This window comes from Dama dama, chromosome 22 (assembly GCF_033118175.1).
Source record: "Dama dama isolate Ldn47 chromosome 22, ASM3311817v1, whole genome shotgun sequence".
Classification (NCBI taxonomy): domain Eukaryota; kingdom Metazoa; phylum Chordata; class Mammalia; order Artiodactyla; family Cervidae; genus Dama; species Dama dama.
Window position 1 is genome coordinate 52,753,738 of NC_083702.1, and position 22,045 is coordinate 52,775,782.

At 39.3% G+C, this 22,045-nt stretch overlaps 1 protein-coding gene across 9 annotated transcripts in view; it reads left to right on the plus strand.

The window, feature by feature from the left end:
* Positions 1-21,579, plus strand: part of IGF1 (insulin like growth factor 1) — a 79,666-nt gene extending 58,087 nt beyond the window's left edge. For 2 of the 9 annotated variants that reach the window (XM_061125504.1, XM_061125506.1), the window contains exon 4: positions 613-1,142. In XM_061125504.1, the coding sequence (XP_060981487.1) occupies positions 613-774 (162 nt within the window). In that variant the 3' untranslated portion in view covers positions 775-1,142. Of the gene's footprint in view, positions 1-612; positions 1,145-15,114 lie in introns of those variants that run through there. The other 7 variants (XM_061125509.1, XM_061125510.1, XM_061125505.1 and 4 more) reach the window with 6 other exon arrangements.
* Positions 21,580-22,045: the final 466 nt, after the last annotated feature.

Here is a 22,045-nt window from a genome sequence, read left to right on the forward strand (position 1 = left end):
TGAAGAAAATGAGGAAGAATGAATAAGGAAAGTTAAATGCTCTCAGATTTCCCTGGGGACTCTTTTGAAAAAAACCAACTGGTGGTTTTAATCTTTGGAGTCAAAACTAGCATCGTGCAGAGGGCACGTGATAAGAGATCAAGAAGTTCATAATGGCACCTTTGCGGCTTCCTGGTCCTCATCTGCAGCTGAGGCTGGGCCTTAGCAGAGATGTGACCCCAGGGAGCCACCCTGAGTGATGGAAGGGACTGGGCAGAGTCTGATTCAGAGAGAACACGGGAGCCTGTCGATGTGTCAGGGAGCAAGCCCCACATACCTTTCAGGTGAATGTGACTGGGATGTGTGCTCAAGGTGAGCAGAGGCAGGTTAAATCTTTCTCATTCCAGGTGACCCAATGCCTTTCAATTTCCACTTTGGGAGGGGGTGGGTGGTGTCAGAGATGAGTCCCTAAGTTCTGGAATGGCAGGTTTAATAGTGACTGAGGTCCAGACACCTCTCCAACACCAGTGCTGTCTTCTGCATCTATGGAGCCAAGGCATTCAGAGGCTCTGTCTTCCGGGACACCAAGGGGACTACCTGTTCTCAATGCAATTATTTTTGTGATGTTTACAGTATCAGCCCCCATCTACCAACAAGAAAATGAAGTCTCAGAGGAGAAGGAAAGGTGGGCCAAAGAAACACCCAGGAGGGGAACAGAAGGAGGGGACGGAAGCAAGTCAGCAGATGAAAGGGAAGATGAAAGAGCAGAGGAGAGAGACTGGAGCTAGGAACTGAACACAGGCAAGAAAGGAACATGGAGGAAAGAAAGACTAAGACAGAGATGAGGAGGATGAGAGAGAAGCAGATGGCAAGAGAGAAAAGTGGGAGATGCTATAAAGGAAATGAAGAAAAGTAGGCCAGCTGGAGCTAGAGAATGCGTGGGACAGAAGGAGGAGAAGAAACCTGTTGTAGGAAGTGGCTGATAAACATGGAGAAATGGAAAAGTAACATATAATGCCTGGGAAAATCCAAACAAAGACAGTGGCAAGAATGAAAACATGAACAAAAATTACGAAAGAGGGAAATAAAGCAATATTCCCTTCCCCACAGAAAAACAAGCATTAAAATAAAAATGAAGGTTTTTATATGCATTTTAATTTTTTGTGTGAATTTTACAAGAATTTCCACGTCAATAAATGTCCAGAGTTAAATGTTAACCTCAAATTTTCAGCAAGATTGAATTGTGTCATAAACATCCCCAGATTTCCTTCCCTACAGTGTGACTGGAGGCCGCATTTCTTAGTCAAGCTTGGGCCAAAGGGCACCCAGTATTTGCCTAAAGGCCCGTGAGGCCTGAGAGCTTACCTATGAAAGGAGGTCACTGAACTTTTTGTGTGTGCACTTTGGAATCAGATATGAAAGATGTATTAATGTTCTGGGGCTGCCAGAATAAAGTACCACACCACAGACTAGGTGGCTTACACAACAGAAATTCGTTTTCACACATTCCTGGAGGCTGGAAGTACAAAGTCAGAATATTGGCAGGATCAGTTCCTTCTGGGAGCTGTGAGTGAAGGATCTGTTTCAGGTCTCTTTCTTCCACTTGGAACTGGCCTTCTTTTCCCTGTGTTTTCACATCATCTTCCCTCTGTACAAATCTCTGTGCCCAGATTTCGTCTTCTTATAAGGACACTAGTTATATTGGATTAAAATATGATCATCATGATCTTATTTTCACTTAAGTTATCTGTGTAAAGACCCCATCTCCAAATACAGTAACATTCTGAGGTACTAGGGGTTAGGACTTCAACTTGTGAATTTGGGGCGGGGGTGGGGGGAACACAAGTCAGCCCCAAACCAAAGACTCCTGATGTCTGACTACTGCCCTATGATTCTATCACCTATAAACGTCTCTCTCTTATGCGCCCCCTCCCCCCTCACACAGCCCCCCACTAGATATTTAGACCTGAAATCCTATGAGTTTATGTTCCATGAAATACCAGGGCCATGTTATGTTAGGGCTGCAAAAGGACTCAAATCATTTGCTTCAATCCCTTCATTTTAAAGATAAGGATACTGAGATCTATAAATGGCTGAAGGATGGCTGAAATGGCTGAAAATGGCTTGGTTTCTAAGCCACACCCTCTTTCTGGCCAGGAGAAAGCAGCACAAAATCAACATAGACTAAGAAAGAATTCCAAAAGGAAAAGATGGGAGCGAATGAGAACAAAAGCACTCAGTTTTCTTGAGGGTAAAGAAATGCCAGGTAGAATCACAGAATTTGAGTCTTAGAGACTTTCCTCCTTCAGTTTCCTTGATTTAAGCAGTAGGGTTAGTATCTTCATAGATAATAAAGCAAAAAGTCTCAAGATCATTCAAATTGTGAATTATACAAGCTAAGGGAGGGTGCAAGAGAGAAGTGCTCAGCCAAGCAAATGACGACACAGGGTAAGAAGATGATAAGCCAAGAAGTGAAGCATTTCATCCAAATAGCCCTCTTAGAAGATGTCAAGGTATAAAGGAACATCCTTTCTACCTGTCCTTCTTGCCCCAGCCATGCTTTCTACTTCAGGATCATCCTTTGTCCATGGTTCACTGAAAACGCAGGATATATGATATATAGGTATGTCCAAGTCTCAAGCCAGGAGGAAAAAGTTTGATCACAAGCTTGTCAGAGTATCATATGGGAGCCAAGACACTTCTGTTGTGGTTGCAATGTGGGTCCTGGCTTATCAGAACAGATAAAAGCCAGGCTGGAGCCTGAGCCCATCTGGCCAGCCACCTTCTTCAGGAGACTCCCAGTTCTCCTGCTATTACACCTATGGTTTGGAACCAGCCTCAGATATAAGCCTCAAGCATAAGCCAACACCTACTGTTTCTACCACCTGAGAGTAACCCTCAAACTGAGATGGCTTTTCAAGGGACCGCAGTTTGGCAAAAAAGTAACAGTTGATGTCCTATGGGATTTCTTAGAGGATTATCCCTTCCCTTTTTCATTGATGGTTGGATCAATGCCATTATAACACAGGGATAAATGACAATTATACCCAATAATGAACTTCATTCAAGAAAAAAGGCAAAGACTTTAAAAGGAAAAGAAAGCAATAGAACTTTCCAGTTAAAGACTGCTTCACCATCAGACTATCAGTTAAAACCCTGCTTCCCTGGTGGCTCAGATGGTGAAACATCTGCCTGCAGTGCGGGAGACTGGGTTCGATCCCTGGGTCAGGAAGATCCCCTGGACAAGGAAATGGCAACCCACTCCAGTACTCTTGCCTGGAAAATTCCATGGATGGAGGAGTCTGGTGGGCTACAGTCCATGGGGCTGCAAAGAGTCAGACACAACTGAGCGATTTCACTTTCTTTCTTTTTGCAATGGGTTATATTAACTAAAGCAGTCATCTTGAATGCCTACATGTGATTTCTCAATAACATAAATTAAGTAAACAGAAAGAATCTATTGCTGTCTTTCATCTCCTCCCTTCTACTATTAAAACAAGCACTAGTGATACATGGCATATAATGATGAATGAAAGGATGGATGGACAAATGAGTGAGATAGGGAGGGGAAGAGTGGTAGGGAAATAGACCATAAAAGTTAAGTAGCACTGTATATGTGTTAGATGTTCAGTCATGTCTGACTCTTAGCAAACCCGTGGACTGTAGCCCACCAGGCTCCTCTGTCCATGGAATTCTCCAGGCAAGAATACTGGAGTGGGTAGCCATTCCCTTCTCCAGGGGATCGTCCCAACCCAGGGATGAAACCTAGGGTTCTTGATTGCAGGTAGATTCTTTATCGTCTGAGCCACCAGGGAAGCACTGCTGAGATGAAATAATTCCTCTCGTCCTTGCCTAAGACAGTGATACAAGTGCAGAGTAAAAGAGGGAAGGCAGAGGAGTTGTGCTTGCACAAGTTTTGCATGTTTGGAATTTGCTATACTCAAGCCAAAATTGAATTCATTCAAGGACTTATTGCTAAAGGTAGAAACCAGCTGAGTACTTTATAGTGAACGTTGTGGTCCCTATTCATCCCCTCAATGCTTTCTTGAAGTAGGCAGCGTATTCATAGTAATTTAAAAGCCCTCTGTTTCAACTGCTTCTTTTAGGGCAAATTGATGATTGTGTGTAAAACTAACAGGAATATGTAAGGACTCATGATCCTTAAATTGTTGAAAAATATTTTTACTGAGTACCCACGATATGTAAACCTCTGTACAAGGCATGAAGGAGAATGATAAAGATAGGAGAGGCAACAAAACATAGTGGTTAAGAGTACAGAATCTAGAATCAGACTGCCTGGTTTCAGACCCTGGCTATCTCACTTAATAGCTGTATGTCCTTGGGAAAATAATGTAATTTACCAGTACCTCAGATTCCTCATCTGCCAAATGGGAGTAATAATTGAATCTACCTCATAAGAGTTGTGAGGATTTATTGAGATTGTGTATGTGTGTGCAAATATAAATTATAGTGTTTAAAATGGTACCTGGCACATAGTAAGCACTATTAAAGTTTTAGTTGATATTATTTTTCTTAGTTCTTAAAATTAGAGCCATCTGAAAAAGAAATAGGTCTCATCGAGTGGAAGTAAGTCCCCTGTCACCAAAATCTTCAAGCTTAAGCTTACCAACACTTTCCAGTGATGTGGTAGTGTCTTTCAAGCACATGATAAGAGAAAGAGAATTCAGTGACCTAAGACCCCTTCCAACCCGGAGAACCCCAGTTCTATGAATTATTCCAACTTCAATGGAAGTTCGACTGTCCTGTATGAGGAACTGTTAACTTTTATTTTGAGGTTGTAGAAAAGAACTTTCAGAAAACCACCATTTTTCTCAACCAGTTAAAATCAAATGTAATATGTGTTTTCATTTCACAGTGCCTGAGGAAAATTTAATTGTAGCATGAACTCCAGCCCTTACTAGTTTAAAGTAAAATTGCCAAAATAAATAAAAATGTGGGATATTTCCGGGCTCACACAGCTTCCGGGACATTTCGGTTTCTAGGGCTGCCGATTCAGTGCCTCTCACAAGCATTTGATCTTCTTTCAAACATCTCTTGAAAACAAACAAAACCTCATACAGCTTCTCATGTGCGTGCTGTTAGGATGTAAGGGTGGAAAAGGAGGCAGAGAAAGAAGCTCCGGGAGAGCCCCTCCTCCCTCTCCCCTCCAGCTCCTGACCCTCTCCCTCCCACCCGCACCAACAGGAAACGATGTTTTCCTAACTAATAGGGCTTGCCATTTCTCAAGTCCACTTACACACCATGGAGGAAGATGAAGTCTGTTCTCTTTGCTTGTCTGTATGAAGGGAATAGGGCTTTGAGCAATGTTTATTAGACAACAGAGAGCTGATTTTTAATCCAGGACAAATCTGATGGTCTAGAGTTAAGGTGGAAGCCTTTTGCTGACAATGAGAAGATAAATCACTTACAGTGGTCTGTGGTGACCTAAATGGGATGGAAATCTAAAGGAGAGGGGATATATGCATACACATAGCTGATTCACTTGGCTCTGCAGTAGAAACTAACACAACATTAGAAAGCAACTATACTCCAATAGAAAATAATTATAAAAATAAAAATAAAGATAAATTGTTTTAAAAGAAGCAGAGTGCCTTTATGAGTTTCTAAATATCCACTATAGAATTCTCCAGTGATTAAAAGCCCAGCACCTGAATCCTCTGAAAATCAGTGACAATATATATTGGCCTAGGCAAGATAAGTCCATTTTTAAAGAAGGACCAGGCAAGGTTAGGAAAAATTTTTCAGTGGTCATTAAATTTCCAGATCTGCAAGGTCAAAGTCAGTTTTTTCATCCTCAGAGCTCTAACTGAAATCTGAGTACCGTTCCCTGATACTCATCTATTTAGGACTCCTTCTTTAATGGGACTGCTTTAACTCCCTTAAGGGGGCCTTCCCTGGTGGCTCATATGGTGCAGAATCTGCCTGCAATACGGGAGATCTGGGTTCAATCCCTGGCTCAGGAATATCCCCTGGAGGAGGGCATGACAACCCACTCCAGTATTCTTGCCTGGAGAACTCCATGGACAGAGGAGCTGGTGGGCTCCAGTCCATGAGGTCACAGAGAGTCAGACACAATTGAGCGACTAACACTTTAATACCCTTAGGGCTACCTTGTTTTTATCTTGCAAACAAAAGAGATGGCTTAGAAATATAGACTTACATTTAAACTCAAGTAGAGAGAAGTGGAAACTGATAATAGCAAGGAAATTATGAGAGATGTGGGACAATGGGCATATGAGCTCATGTCTGGTACTAATGGAGAGCAGCAAAGAAACTTCTCACCACATGAGGAACTCAATCATAGCTCAATGGGCTACTACCCCATCAGTAATAAGAGCTAGAAAACATTTCCAAAGATTCCCATCTATTTTATTCACTGATGAGATTATAGTTTTCAGATCCATTTGGTCAGAAAACTAAGTCTTTTGAAAAAGTGGAGGTTTGATAGAAATAAGAATGCTAAAGGTCCATACAACTTTAATTCCAAATATCCTTGGTGGTAACTTACAATCTGTAGTTAACTACAGCAATTAGTTTTGGAAGAAAGAAGATTATTTTCTCTTTACTTTGTGTGTGTGTGTGTGTGCGCGCACACAGTGGGATTCACATGCCAGAATTTCTTACAAAATTCTCTGTAAAATATATAAACATTCACATGGAGCTTTCTGTCTGGTCAGCTCCAAGAGGTCATGTAATCAAAGACCAGCCAGCTCTGCCATCCATGAAAATATGATGTGGTATTTTCACAGCTGTAGATGACAATTATGGCAAGACAAAAATTCTAAGTGATTAGGAGTAAGACCATGGCAGGTTGAGGGTTGGATAAGGAATCCTATTGTAGACTTGAGAATATGTGATATTTATGTCACAATCTGAGTGTGGCAAACTTGAATCATTCATGAGGCATTGGAGGGCTAGAAAAAAATGGAAAATATTAAAGGAATCGATAAATACATAGCATTATTTTGTCAGTATTGACTGACCAAGGCCACTATTGGATGCTCTGGTTTGTCTCTGTCAATAATGATACTTGTTTCCTTATTCAAAGAACACTAGGATGGAAGTAAAAGTACTTTGAGCACAATTCTGATTTTCTTTTAAACTGTATACACACATGAATTGTTCTTGTGCCATTTTCTGTCTTGGAAAAGCACTGGCTGGCACCACTCATGTTTACTTTATATGCTGAAGACTCACGTCAACCTCAAACAGACGCAAATCACTTTAACTTGTCATGGTGTTATTTTGTTCAACCTAAAAGTTCAGAAGAGCCTTCCAAACTTGCAAAATTTCTCTCAATTCAGAGGAGGAAAATTCAGAACACAGTATTTGAATGTTCTGCCCAGATTTGTCACACACACAAAGCATGAGTGAAAGAGGGTAACGCCCTTTCCTACTAATCTCTGAACTCATCACTATTGCATTGAAATGATACCAAAAGGTAACAACCTTGAGCCCCACATCTCCCCAGAATATTAGAATATAAATTACTGCATACATGAGTTTAAGGACTCCAACATATGTTTTATGTCAGATGAAACAATGCTATTTTGGAGGCTAAAGAGAAAAAAAATAATCAAATCCAGTTTTTAGGTAAAAATATGCTGAATCTTTAGCACATATCAGTAAAGTTGCTAGAATCTGGTGTTTCACTTTTTTAAATACCACAACAGTTGAACCTTTCAGCAATTCTAAAATCAACTCCCTCTGGGAAAGATAGTGTGCTCAAAGTGTTGTGTGTTTTTTTTCAATTTAAAAATGTAACGCAAACAGCTAACAAAACAGGCTGCCCGTAAAATCAACAGCCTAAGCAGCCCTGGAGTATTTTACAACATCCTTCAAGACTATTCAAGGCAACATAAATAACGCTTGCCAGCAAGGAAAATACCCTTCAGCTTTTTTTCCCTTTCCTTTTTCTTTTTTCAGGCTTTTACACCATTTTGGTAGTGATTTGTTACATCACAGACAAAAATACTTCAAACAGAGTCAGGTGGTATCCTTTGAAAAGTAAGGAATTGCCAAGACAGGATAATCTGTGAATAATTATAGGATAAACACATTCCCTAGACTGGGGGATTCCTAGGGGTGTACCTGTCACTAGAAACAAGAGCTACGCATCTGCTAGTGCAGCGGTCAAGGGCGCCCTGGGCACCCAACAAGTAACTATTACCCCCCAGTCGGAGAAAGGGCAGTACTCGAGCATGGGGTGTGCCTTCCCAACAGGAACTATTTCTAAAAAGGCAATAATAACAGCTGTCATTTATTAGGCACATGCCCTGAGGTAAAGGCTCTCACAAATCACCTCCTTAATCTTCACCATTAGCCTAAAGGGTAAGTGTTATAATTACGCCCCCTCCCACATTTTACAATTAGAAAACCTAGACTAAGGAGGCTAGATGTCTTGTCAAGGTCTTGCCCTAACAAGTGGTCAGACCAGAATCCAAACTCAAGGTGGACTGCAGCATGTTAACCATGCACTGTGCTCTCTCTTCTGCATTTCTTCACTGATATTTACTGTACTGCAGCCTGCCAGCTCTAAGTTCCAAGACAGGATGGGCTCTGTGCGCAGCAGGCAGTAGGAAGCCATGTAAGGCTGCCGTTAACCTGAACTTTATGCTACCACTCCTGCAGGAAATGCAAATCAATGTCACAAGCATTTCCGGGTTCGCCATTTTGCTCACACATCCAAGGAGGAGACAGAGGTGAAGGGACCATGCTACCTGCCCTCAAGGAGATTACTTTTTAGTGGGAAAGCAAACACTTAGATAATTTGTTCCACAACACGTCAGTGCTCTAACAAAGGCAGACCCAGAGTGGATTCTGACAGCACAGAAGCCAGAACAGACAGCTGTTGCCATCACGTTCACAAACGAGAGCTAAACCAAGGGTCCTTGAAACAACTGGCTCTCTTGCACACCACTGCGGTAGGTAAATGTGTAAGGGTGATCACATGGAAGCATAACAACATTATGAGGTGGGTGCTCTTACGCCACCCTTTCATTTTACAGAACAGGAAACTGAGAAGGAGAGGACAGTGTAGCGATTGTCAAAGCTTTGTCAAAATTGTCAAAGGTCACACAATTCTGTGTTGGGAGCTGGGATCCAAGCTAGGTATATAAATCCAGGTTCTCTGAGAAATATGTATGAGACTGGGTTACAGGAGCAAGGGTTTGATGAGGGGAAATACCCATGTGAAAAGCAGCAGGAGAGGATCAGGAAAGCCTGAGTAAGTCAGTAGCATGCAAGTGCAAGTCTGACCTCAGTGAAGCCGAGGAGAAGAGATGACTGGGGACAAGCATCCTGGATGGCTGTACCATCTAAAGAAAAGTCAGCAAAGCCTCTGAGGAGTCCTTGAGCCAAAGATGGCCAATAAAGAAGTCTTGGGTTTCCCAGAAATTGGGTCTGCCCTGGTGTCCCCACTACACTCTTGACCTATGAGAGGGGGCTGTGGGATCCATCTACCTTGCATGGTCAGAGGAGACGATCATGTTGGAAAAAATGTCCTTTCCCACTCTAACCACATAAAAGATAGGGTGAGGTCATTTCCAGAAAAACATAAATAGAAAGGGGGCTGGGCAGACCAACCCTGTGCCCAGACTGTTAGACTTATCTCTTTGCTGGAGAGGCAGTTACTCTACCAGGAGCATACATCTCTTGAAAACTGCACCTTGTCCTTTGGTTTTAAAAGTCACATCCCAGAGCACTGAGTTGATCTCATGACACTCACTCTACGTGGCTCCCAGAGATGAAAGACTGACCTCACTCTCCTGGAATTTGGACTTGCAATCCCCCAAAATAATGATATCAAAGTTGATACTGAGACATCTAAATCATCATCCAATATTTCACGTCTCCAGGCTAAGCCAGCAAAATAGCCAGGGCACATCCTTTTCAACAGGTTTGACATCTGGGCCATCTCTTCAATCATCCATTGCTTTTTTTTTTTTTTTTTTCTATTTTGCCCTTTTTAGGAGAAAGTCAATGCTGAGTTAGAACTTTAGGCTGTACAATAGGCTATTAACATTCCATGATGGGCAGTATTTTCCCAGCATTTTTTATAGGGTGCCAGGCTTTTCTTAGAGTTTATATCATACAATACTTAACTTGTTTGTAGTGGGTGGAGATGGAAACATAGTCTATTGAAAACATCACTGCTTCCTCCCTAAAATTTAAAGGGGCTATTATCATCCTTTTAGATTCTGCCTCTCAGGCAATGTCTCACAAAGATAGGCGGGGAGAAAGTAAGGGCTTATCATATTCACAGGGTTAGCTTTTGCTAAAGGAATATTGCGCTACTAGATCTCCATTAATAGCATACAAACGGGACTCAGCTCACACTGGGATAAGGGAGGGTACCCACTTCCCTAGTTTAGAGTCTTGCCTTACCCTCTAAACCAGCATCTGCCACCATCTGGGATCATGGGCATGATCTGGGATCATGACATTATCAATTACTGTTGCGTTTTGCAACACCAGATATTGGTCTACCTCTTTGGGAAGCATCATGGTCGAGTATCTATCTGGTGAGCTCCAGGATCAGAAGCGACTGATACAAATCCCAAACATGGTCACATCTTCACTGTAAGAAATCAGGCACGTTGCTTTTTATTCATATTTCATGAAGGTAAAATGGGTAAGACACTAGTACCCATCTCTGAGAGAACTATGAGAATTAAATAATAAAATGTCTACAATTAACACTTATGAAACAGTGACCAGCACATACACATGTTCAACTGGTGGAACTGTTATTCTTTGATGAAAATAATAGGTGGTTTTACTATTAGTTCTAGGTCTATCAATTTGTTCCCATGTGACCTCAAGCAAGTCACTAAATCTTCAGGAGCCTCAGATTGTGAATGATACCAATGCAAACAACCTCATCTCCTGAGGTTGTTGGGAGGATTCACGGAGATGACTGTGTAAACTGTAAAATGCGTGCAAATCTTAATCAAGAACTATTACTGCCATTGTCGCTAGCTCTCAGGGAACTTAAAAAGTTTATGGACAGTTTTCCACTGGAGAACTAAGAGCTAGGATCACCAAGAGATAGTAGGGGAATGTGAATGATCCCTTCATGGCATTTTCCAACTTCCTATATATCTGTGTATGGCATACACTGTGTAATAATGTATATCACAAATTAACCCCTAGCAAACCTATCGCTCATGAGTCAGTTAACCCTTCCTTCAGAGGGTATGTTTCCTTAGCCAACCCCACCGAGCTTGAGGACCAACTTTTTTTTTTTGGTAAATAATCTTACCTTCTCTGGTGTCAATAGGAAACAGTATTTACTCACTACTGTTTTCCTTTCAAAAAATCTGTCTAGTTGCATACTAGAAACGGTTTTAGCTGGTTTGTTTGTCTTGGACAGGCTGTTGAAGTGAAAAGTTTTTGCTTGGCTGAATGTGGGACAGTTTCATAACCCCTTCAAGAAGAGCACTGAAGGAGGGAGGATGCCAGCTCCGACGGCTGCCCCTCGCAGGCCTCCACTTGCCACCCATTGTCCAGGGGGGCCCGCGTCATTAAATTAAAACAATGAGCAAAGCAACAGATGCAATGAGACTAAATCCTGAGTGCTTTTGTTTTGTCACTGTCATTGTCTGCAACAAAGAAGTCACATGTGAGAGCCTGGGCAGAGAGCCAAATGCAAACCAGACGACATCCCAGCTGGTTCTGAATGGCCTCCATCATACGCCTGTGTGCATGGGAACCATGCTACTTGGAGCAGTGTCAGCTTTATCGAGTGAGTTTCTGCCCAGGACTTGGCTGTGATGCCGAGACAGACCCAGAAGAAAGAGCCCAGAAGATCCCTCCACTCAGACTTTACACCTTACACTTCTGCTTTAAGAGAAAAGAAAAAGTTTCTGAATTGGGGAAAGGGATAAGATCTATGTGGTTGGCCAAACTAACCTCAATTGTTTTTGCTACAGCGATCATGAATGTGAAAAGAGAGGTATGGAAGATACCTGAACTTTTTCTTCTGGAAGCCTGTGACTAATTTGGCTTGAGAAGACTGGAGATTAAATACCTCACATGCTTTCTTTTTACTTGTAACCATTTCATTCTGGAGTGTTTCCTTAGAATGGGCTTTATTCAGATTCTTTAAAATCCTTTTTCTAAGCTGTCATGGCTTGTAAACAGAAAAAGAGGCTAAAACCCAAATTAGGGTATTTTTAGTCCTGTTAATTAATTTGGTTACTAGTCAGATAGAGCAATAGTATCCTTAAAAATAGTGATTATGGGGGTTTGATGAGCCATATACCGTCAGCAGGGTCTACTGAGAACGGAACAGAAATGTTTCAAGGAGTTTGGGACAATAGTATGTCCACTCTGTCGCTACATGTCTTTCTTCCATTTTCCAGAGAACTGCTTTAAGGAAGCAGAATAAGGTGTAAGTTTAGAAATAAAAACTTTACCGGTAGCTTAACAGCAGATGCTTTGTAGAGCAACAAATGCATGTCAAGTGAACCTGGTAAAATTTGTATATTAGAGGGGAAAGTGCCAGGATTGTAAACAGATAGCATCTCAAGCTCTCCTACACGAATGCCCATCTTCTTCCCACAAAGATTTTTTTTCAGTGGCCACTGAGCTAGATATTTTAATAAACATTTTTACACAATGGTGTTTTCCTCCTTCTATTCAAGAGGTATAAGATATTTTTTTTTCCTTTTCACTTATTTTTATTAGTTGGAGGCTAATTACTCTACAATATTGTAGTGGTTTTTGTCATACATTGACATGAATCAGCCATGGATTTACATGTGTTTCCCATCCCGATCCCCCCTCCCACCTCCCTCACTATCCCATCCCTCTGGGTCTTCCCAGTGCACCAGCCCTGAGCACTTATCTCATGCATCCAGCCTGGGCTGGTGATCTGTTTCACCCTTGATAGTATACTTGTTTCAATGCTGTTCTCTCAAAACATCCCACCCTCACCTTCTCCCTCAGAGTCTAAAAGTCTGTTTTGTACATCTGTGTCTCTCTTTCTCTTTTGCATATTGGGTTATCATTACCATCTTTCTAAATTCCATATATATGCGTTAGTATACTGTATTGGTCTTTATCTTTCTGGCTTACTTCACTCTGTATAATGGGCTCCAGTTTCATCCATCTGATTAGAACTGATTCAAATGAATTCTTTTTAATGGCTGAGTAATATTCCATGGTGTATATGTACCACAGCTTCCTTATCCATTCGTCTGCTGATGGGCATCTAGGTTGCTTCCATGTCCTGGCTATTATAAACAGTGCTGCGATGAACACTGGGGTGCACATGTCTCTTTCAGATCTGGTTTCCTCGGTGTGCATGCCCAGGAGTGGGATTGCTGCGTCATATGGCAGTTCTATTTCCAGTTTTTTAAGGAATCTCCACACTGTTCTCCATAGTGACTGTACTAGTTTGCATTCCCACCAACAGTGTAAGAGGGTTCCCTTTTCTCCACACCCTCTCCAGCATTTATTGCTTGTAGACTTTTGGATAGCAGCCATACTGATTGGCGTGTAATGGTACTATTTTCACCATCAACATACAAAGTACTAACTTGCTTTTATAAAGGACTTGGTGATAACTCTAATGTTCCAGGTAGAGCTGAAAATATGTGTAAGAAAAATGATCAAATCCCTGTGGGTCTGAGTCAAAAGGTATCATTTCCAGTGATTAGTAGTTGACTCTGCCTCAGCTTCTCACCCTCTCCAGTTCTCAGGTCTGAGTGATCTCCAAGGTCCCTCACAATGATCTTTAAATGTCTAACAATGATTGGAAGAGTGATCATTTCCTTAGCCAGAAGGAAAGATTTGGAGATTCCAGTGCCTGTGATGAGAACCCTTGGTTTTGGTCTGGATGGAAAATGTTCCTGGGAAAAAGGAATCCTTAAAACTCATTCTGTACCAATGATTATCCATTACATCCTTCTCTCAGGGCCTCCTGACTAGAAGGAAAATCAAGAGAAGCCGCACCTGATGTTTATGCATGTAAATGTCATTTCCTTCTGGATTTTATTTTGCAGCTTATTTGTCTAAATAAATGTTGCTATTTAAGTATGTTCAAGGATAAAATAATAATTACAGAAGAAGTATAATGACTTGATCCTGCACATTATCAGAGGGTTCATTATATTCATTCAATAGGTATTTACTGAGCACCTGAAATGTTTTGGGCACTGGTGTAGACATGGAGCTGTAACAGTGAACAGAGACATGTCCCTATTATCATAGGGCTTCTATTCTAAGCAAAACTCAGTATTCCTTGGATAACAGAATGGTTGTTGATAGGTGAATGGTAGCACCAAAACAAGGAACCCAGAATGTTTAATCCAAGAATAGTTCCTTTCCAATAAATATTGAATAATAATAATAATAGTAAATAACAATTGGTAATACTTATGTAGTTTTCACGGTGTTCAAGGCCTATTATAAGTGATTTTATGTTCTAATTTTTTAATCCTTAATCCTAAAAGGTAGAAACTATTATTATCACAGTTTATGGATGAAATCGAGACATGGGAGATTGTCACTTACACAAGTTCACATAGCTAGAAAATAGAAGAACCAGGATTTGAGCACAGCTTAGAATGTCTGTGATTTTGTAGTTTCCAAATCAGGTACAAAACTTCCCAATATTCTACTTCAAAACCTCTGCCTCTCTCCAGAGGAGAAAAAGAAGAAAGTGAAAAGTTATCTCCTTTTTACAGAAACTAAAACAGAACAAAAAGCAATAAAACAATGGAGGATGATCCCAGCATATGATTTTTTTTTCTCACTAGGAAAAGATGTTCCAAGCCAGAAGACTGGATTTTAAAGGATCCCCATTCTGCCAAAGAACCTGTGATAGTGGCAGATGAATAAACACATATTTTTGTGTGATTACAAAGCAATTTGTGGTCCCCATGCCATCAAGGGTAAATTGAAGTAGCTTTAGTGAGGTTTGTCTAAATGAAAAACCCAAGGCCATCCACTTGTTTATGTCTTTCTCAGAAAACCCTGGCCCAAGTTGTCTATTAAACTGACTGGTGAGACATAAGGTATGAAGGTTGAGACCCAGTGTTAGAAATAGATGGGTTGGGTACATAAAAATTCATCCAAGTGATGTCACTTTTTCTCCCGTGTTTTTAGGAAGTACATTTGAAGAACACAAGCAGAGGCAGTGCAGGAAGCAAGAACTACAGGATGTAGGAGGACCTCCCCAAAGAGTGAAGAATGATGCGCCACCGGCAGGACCCTTCGCTCTGCACGAGTCACCGGTCAAACACCAGAAGACCCACCAAAAACAAGTTTGATAACATTTCAGAAGATGGGCATTCCCCCCAGTGAAACGAGTAAACATTCCAACATTGTCTTTAGGAGTGATTGTTCAAAGCTTTGCACCTTGCAAAAATGACCCTGGAGTTGGTAGATTGCTGTTGATCCTTTATCAATAATGTTCTATAGAGAAAAAATATATATATAGACCTTAGTCCCTGCCTCTCGAGAGCCACAAATGCATGGGTGTTGTATAGATCCAGTTGCACTAAATTTATCTCTGAATCTTGGCTGCTAGAGACATTCATTCAGCAGGCTTGTCTAAGTGGTTTATTAATTTTTTTATTTGCACTTCTTTCTACGCAACACAGGCTGTTTGTTTTACAGTGTCTGAAAACCTTGTTCCTCTATCCCGCCCCCCTCTCCATCACCTTTATATTTGCTGAATTTGGCCTCCGAGACAGCAGCAGCAAGCAGTTAAGTAGCACACCAGTGTTTAACCCACAAGATCCCATCTGTGGCATTTGTACCAAATATAAGTTGGATGCATTTATTTTAGACACAAAGCTTTATTTTTTCCACATCTTGCTAAAAGATGCAAGTAGTTACAACTTTGAGGCCAATCATTTTAGGCGTATGTTTTAAGCATAGAAAGTCTCAAACTCTGAGTGGTTCCTTCAAGAGATGAGTTAGTGTGTGACCTGATCAGTACTTCTCTCTTTTTATTTCTTCCATATAGAGCACTATGTAAATTTAGCATATCAATATTACAGGATATATCAAACAGTATGTAAAACTCTGTTTTTTAGTACAATGGTGCTATTTTGTAGTTTGTTATATGAAAGAGTCTGGCCAAAACGGTAAAAGGTGAAAGCAAAACTGAAGAGGAAGCCTGGAGTCAAAGGTTACACAGAGGGGAAGGGTACTCAAAACTCAAACATTTGGGAAAGAAAAGCTCCCCAATTATGGCTTCCAAGGAAAATAAGACACAAAGTCCACTGATACAAATTTGATTGGCGAGTCCAGAGAGGAGTAGAAAAAGCAGAAGGCTAGGAGTTTAATAATCCTGGTTTCTTATTCTCGCTGAAGAAACAAACATCTGACGACTCTGCCATGGACTCACCACTGTGTGACCTTGGGCAAGTCACTTCACCTCTCTGTGCCTCAGTTTCCTCATCTGCAAAATGGGGGCAATATGTAATCTACCTACCTCACAGGGGTGGTATGAGGATTAAAAAGATAAAGCTCCAGATTTTTATCCTGAGTTGCTATGAGGGCATCAAGATCAGAGCCCTTGAGTTGCTAGGATGCAAAGAATTCTATAAACAACCCATTCACAGCATAGCTAGAAAATTGATAAGCTGAATGCTCTTGACATGCCAGTTCTTGTCAGTATGGCTATCCAACTAACTATCTGTTAAAAGCTACCAGTTCAATCTCTTTTAAAACACTTTTCAAAATAGAAACATTTGCATCTACAATTTGATTTTGAATTCTGCATTTGGATTTATAAATATAAAGTGAAAATGGAGAAAGGAAAAGAAAGAAGGAGAAAAACAGATTTCTACAAGTGAAAGAATGGTTACTCCTTTTGTTAGCACATGTTGACTCTTCCAGGCATTTACTAATAATCGAATAATTTGTTGTTGTTTAGTCGCTCAGTCATGTCCTACTCTTTGTGACCCCATGGACCATAGCCCACCAGGCTCCTCTGTCCATGGGATTTCCCAGGCAAGAATACTGGAGGGGGTTGCCACTACCTCCTCCAGGGGATCTTCCCAACCCAGGGATCGAACCCACATCTTCTGCTTGGCAGGCAGATTCTTTACCACAGAGCCACCTGGGAAACCCAATCTAATAATACTTATTTTAATATCATAAATGAGACTATTCATTTTGAAAGTCACAGTTATTTCCTCTCTTTAAGCCCAAGATTTCAAATACTGAAATAATAACTAGTAAAAAGTCACAAATTTACTTTCCTGAATGTATTTTGTTCTTATCCTTGGAAGTATATACATAAACATATATTTTTAAATTTTTTTTCCACAAAAACATGCTTAACCAGAGTTGCAAGTTGAGAGACAAAAGTTTCTTTCACAGCTAGAAATTTTCTAGCTCATAACTCTTGTCTGCTTAGAAGAGTGGCTTCTAGTCCTCTGTGGATGTATCTTATCCATTCAATTGAAAATTGGTATCAAGAAAACCCAGTGATAAGAACAAGTCCGTGCTAACCTAGAAAAATATTTCCTGTCTATATATCAAGGTTTTCTTACTAAAACAACAAATCATTCATCATTCATATCTTTTTATCTGCCTTAGAATTTTTTGGTAAAAAGCAACCAGACTTGATTATTTCATGTAAATTATATCCCTTTTATTCTTGGAGAGTGTACATGCAAAACAAAAATAGCATCTTTGGTTTTCATTCCACTGGTTCACCTCAAGGTTCAGAGGCCAGAAAAAAAGAGATTTCTTGTATCTCCAAACTTATGCAAAAAGAGGCCTCTTTAATGGATGTCCCTTTCAGCCAACTGGTATTTTAACCTCAGTCCACAGTGTTATTTGAATTCAGCACCTCCAGCATGCTGAACTATGTTCTGATCACTGTGGACAATGTAAAAGAAACCATAGGCGGTTTTGCTCTTCATCTGTTTTCTAGACATATGGGTTCTGTGGATCCACTGGGAAAATGGATACATTTTCCCAAAATGGCACTTCTGATTTTTATTTCTTATTCCTAGTGTATACCTTTTTAAATTACTGACTACCAATAACATGTTACATGCAACCTTCAACAGACTTATGTTTCCAGACATAGGTGAATATGTTAATTCTAAGAGTGTCTATGACTTATTTGATTCACTAATAATTCTATTCATAACCAAAAATACTCCAGTGAGGAAAGCTTAAATATGGAAAGCCATATTACTTTTCTTAATTTTTTCTAACACACAGTCCTATTCAACTGTATCATAAATCAGCTAGTTAAAAATTAGCTAATTATGCTAACCCACTGTCTTATTTTCAAATGATTTAAAACTAGAAGTCAAATTGCTGTCAACTCCGAAAACCAGCTGATCACTATACAGTACAGCAGAATGACCCAGTATTGACAGAAGGAAGCACATAAAATCTTACAGCTCAATTTGTAAGCTTTACTTTAGAATTTTAAGATGAGGCAATATCAAGATATTTGCAAAAGAACTATAAATACATGTAAGAGTGAGCTTTCAATTTATGGGTTGATTTTCAGTTTAATTGACAACACAATACCTAGGTCAAATGTCCATTCCCAGTTCCCCAAATAGTATAATTGCATTATTAGAACATTTTAAAATGAAGAAGACCCACTAAAAAAGTGAAAGCATCTTTCCATTAGAATCCACTCTTCTAGAGATAAGGGAAAACTCTCCCAATACTCACCCTACACACACACACACACTCATCCTAAGAGTCCAATGGAATATTGAGAAGAAATCGCTTCTTTGAAAAATCTTAAAAAAAAAAAAAAAAAAGCCTGGTGTCCCTGGAGAATCCTTCCCCTCCTTGGAATGTCAATGTTTGTGTAGATGAAACCATCTCATGCACTGTGGCTTCAGGGTTTCTGTTACTAGTTTATGCACTTGGGAGAATGCTTTAAAACGGAAGATGTAGCACATTTTGCTTTCCCATTTATTGTTTGGCCAGCTATGCCAATGTGGTGCTAATGTTTCTTTAAGAAAGTACTTGACTAAAAAAAAAAAAAAGAAAAAAAGAAAAAAAAGAAAGCATAGACATATTTTTTTAAAGTATGAAAACAACAATTCTATAGCTAGATGGCATAAGAAAATAGCATTAGGTCTAGTCACCACCACCTTTCAACTTTTTATCACTTGCAAGTAGTGTACTATTCACCAAATTGTGAGTTTGGGGGTGCAAGGGCTGAAGATGAAAATTGTTTTAAGTTAGAAGGCTCCATTGTTTTGTTGGCTCTCAAACTCAACAAAATTAGCAATATATTATCCAATCTGAACATGCTGTTTGATTCAGGAGCATGGAGTATAGAAGGGAAAGAAAAAAGAAAAAGAAAAAAAAAGACCTTATAGGCAAATGGCAGAATTGAAAAGATCATTGAGTTATTCATTGATTTGTGTGTGTGTGTGTGCGTGCGTGTGTGTGTGTGTGTGTGTACTCTCTGCTCTAAAACATACTCAGCAAGTGGAGAAAATAAAAACAAAGAGAAAAATGCATAGATTCACCTGCTAAAAATAGCTTCTGCCACATCCCCCTTGAGTAGTTCTTTGGCATCGACTGGTTTAATAGAAGATATTCTCCCTTCACCTAAACATCTCAAAGAGCAGTAGCTCTCATAAAAGCAATCACTGATCTCATTGGGAAGTGTTGGAAAGTATTTCCTTCTGAGATGGGGGTTATCTACTGATAAGGACAGAGAAGAATTTATGAGAAATCGTTGAAAGAGATGGCTAACAATCTGTGAAGATTTTTTTGTTTTTGTTTTTACTTTATACAGTCTTTATGAATATCTTAATGTTCAAAAATGACTTGTTTTTTTCTTCTTTTTTTATATTGGAATAAGGGATGATAAGTTAAACCCATATAGACTGATTCTTTAAAACTATAGGCTAGATAGAAATGTATGTTTGACTTGTTGAAGCTATAATCAGACTATTTAAAAATGTGTTTGCTATTTTTAATCTTAAAAGATTGTACTAATTTATTAGAGACAGATCCTATTTGGCTCTCTTCATAAGAAAGAGCATTTCCCTTCAAATCACCTGGGCTTTCCCATCGATGTTTTTGAAAGAATAATCTGATTTATGCATCATTATGGCATCATTTATTTTCAAATTTTAAAATAAAATAAGTGTGATTCTTCATGCCCCTCTCCTGCAATGCTCGTAAAGTCCAAAATCTGAAAGGGGCAGAAAACAAGAGAAAATTTTGTTGGTTCTTTGTTTTGGGTTTGTTTGTTTTTTATGCTAGTGTTTAATCCTATAGTACATATTTGCTTATTGCTGTGTTAATATTTTAAAAGACTTTTCTGTTAGGTATTAGAAACTGATACATAGATATCTTTTTTGTGTGATTTCTATTTAAAAAAAAAAAGATGAGATGAGATGACTGTCTGAGCTTTAAGTGCGTGTGGTACAGGATAAAGATACAAATTTAAACAATCAAATCCTATCTGGAGCAATACTTTTTGTAGAGAACCTCTCATAGATGAGACAGAGGCCCAGGGAAGTTTTCAAACTCTTTTTTTCCTCTTAGTCCTTATTCATTTAGTATCTGTCTCAAAATTTTGTAGAGGACTGACCAAACTGAAACCCTGAAATGAAAGGGACCTCTTTTAAAACATACATTTCACCTGTTTTCTTAATTTATGAAGCCACATTGATCTTAAACATGGTCCCCATTTCTCCCCATTCTTCAACTGTCATTGATAAGGTCTTTCAAGATAAAATCACTTAAAAAGAGAACACAAAAATTCGATTGTCACTGCCCAATTGAAATGTAAATTAAGATATAGTTTCTCCAATTTAACCCCTACTGAATCTCACCTGTCACCTTCAAATGGCCTTCATTCTCCTTAGGATATGCCCTCTTTTAATTGCCCAGGCCTAAATGCACTGATGTAAAAGTAGGAAAAATGAAAGAAGAGCTCAAAAATCCCTTCCAAACCACCCACTGGCCCCACTCACCTACCCATAGCAAAATCACTACTGTTAATCCCTTAATCTGATTTTTTTTGGGTATTTATCTTGTACCTGCTGCTAAACACACTGCAGGAGGGACTCTGAAACCTCAAGCCGCCTACTCACATCTCTTATCTGTGTCTGTGTATTATTAAAATGTCTATTCAAATATCAAAAACTTTCAAACATCATGCAGCTTGTATTCAGTTTATACAAAGGCCCCAAGTACTATGTCAGATCTCTTTTTGCTGAAAGAGCTAATGAAGTTGAAACCTGGGATTACATCGTGTGTTTTGCTTCATTTGTTTTTATCACATTTATAGGCCAAGTGTGATAAGTAAACTTACAGACACTGAATTAATCTTCCCTGCTACTCTGAAACCAGAAAATAATGATTGGTCATTCACTATATCTGTCTTAGTTCAAAACATATTTTTTATTAAATTAACTCTGTATTTGAAATTATTATTCAATTCATTTATGGCAGAGGAATATTGATCCTAATGACTTCTAAAAATGTAACTAACTGAATCATTATCTGACATTTACTGTTTAATAAGCATATTTTGAAAATGTATGGCTAGAGCGTCATAATAAAATGATATATCTTTCTTTAGTAGTTACATTAAAATTAATCATGTTTGATTAATTCATTCTTTTGGACAATGTTGGTGTAATGTGTCATTCCTTAAGAATTCTATTGTAATGTAGCATTTTTATTAAGATCATTGCAGCAAATAAAACATGAAAACTTACCCAGAAAATAAAACTAATCATACACCAGAATGGAGATATCTTACAAAATTTACAGGTTATATTTAAAAATAAATGTTTCAAAGAACTTGTATAAACTATGTAAGAGATGTATGAATTGTACAATAGATGCATTAACAATAAAGCAGTTTTAAGTAAGCCATCCCACTCACTGTAATCCAACAGTGAGTTATAACCCATGACACAAAGCATTTGGGAAAAACTTTTCTATCACGCAGGGTACATAATATACAAGCAGCATTTAATACACTCCCATGTGGAGAGATGTTATAAGAATGTGATCTCTCAACACTGAATTTTTGTTTCAATAAATCTAATTCTTTACTGAATAGACA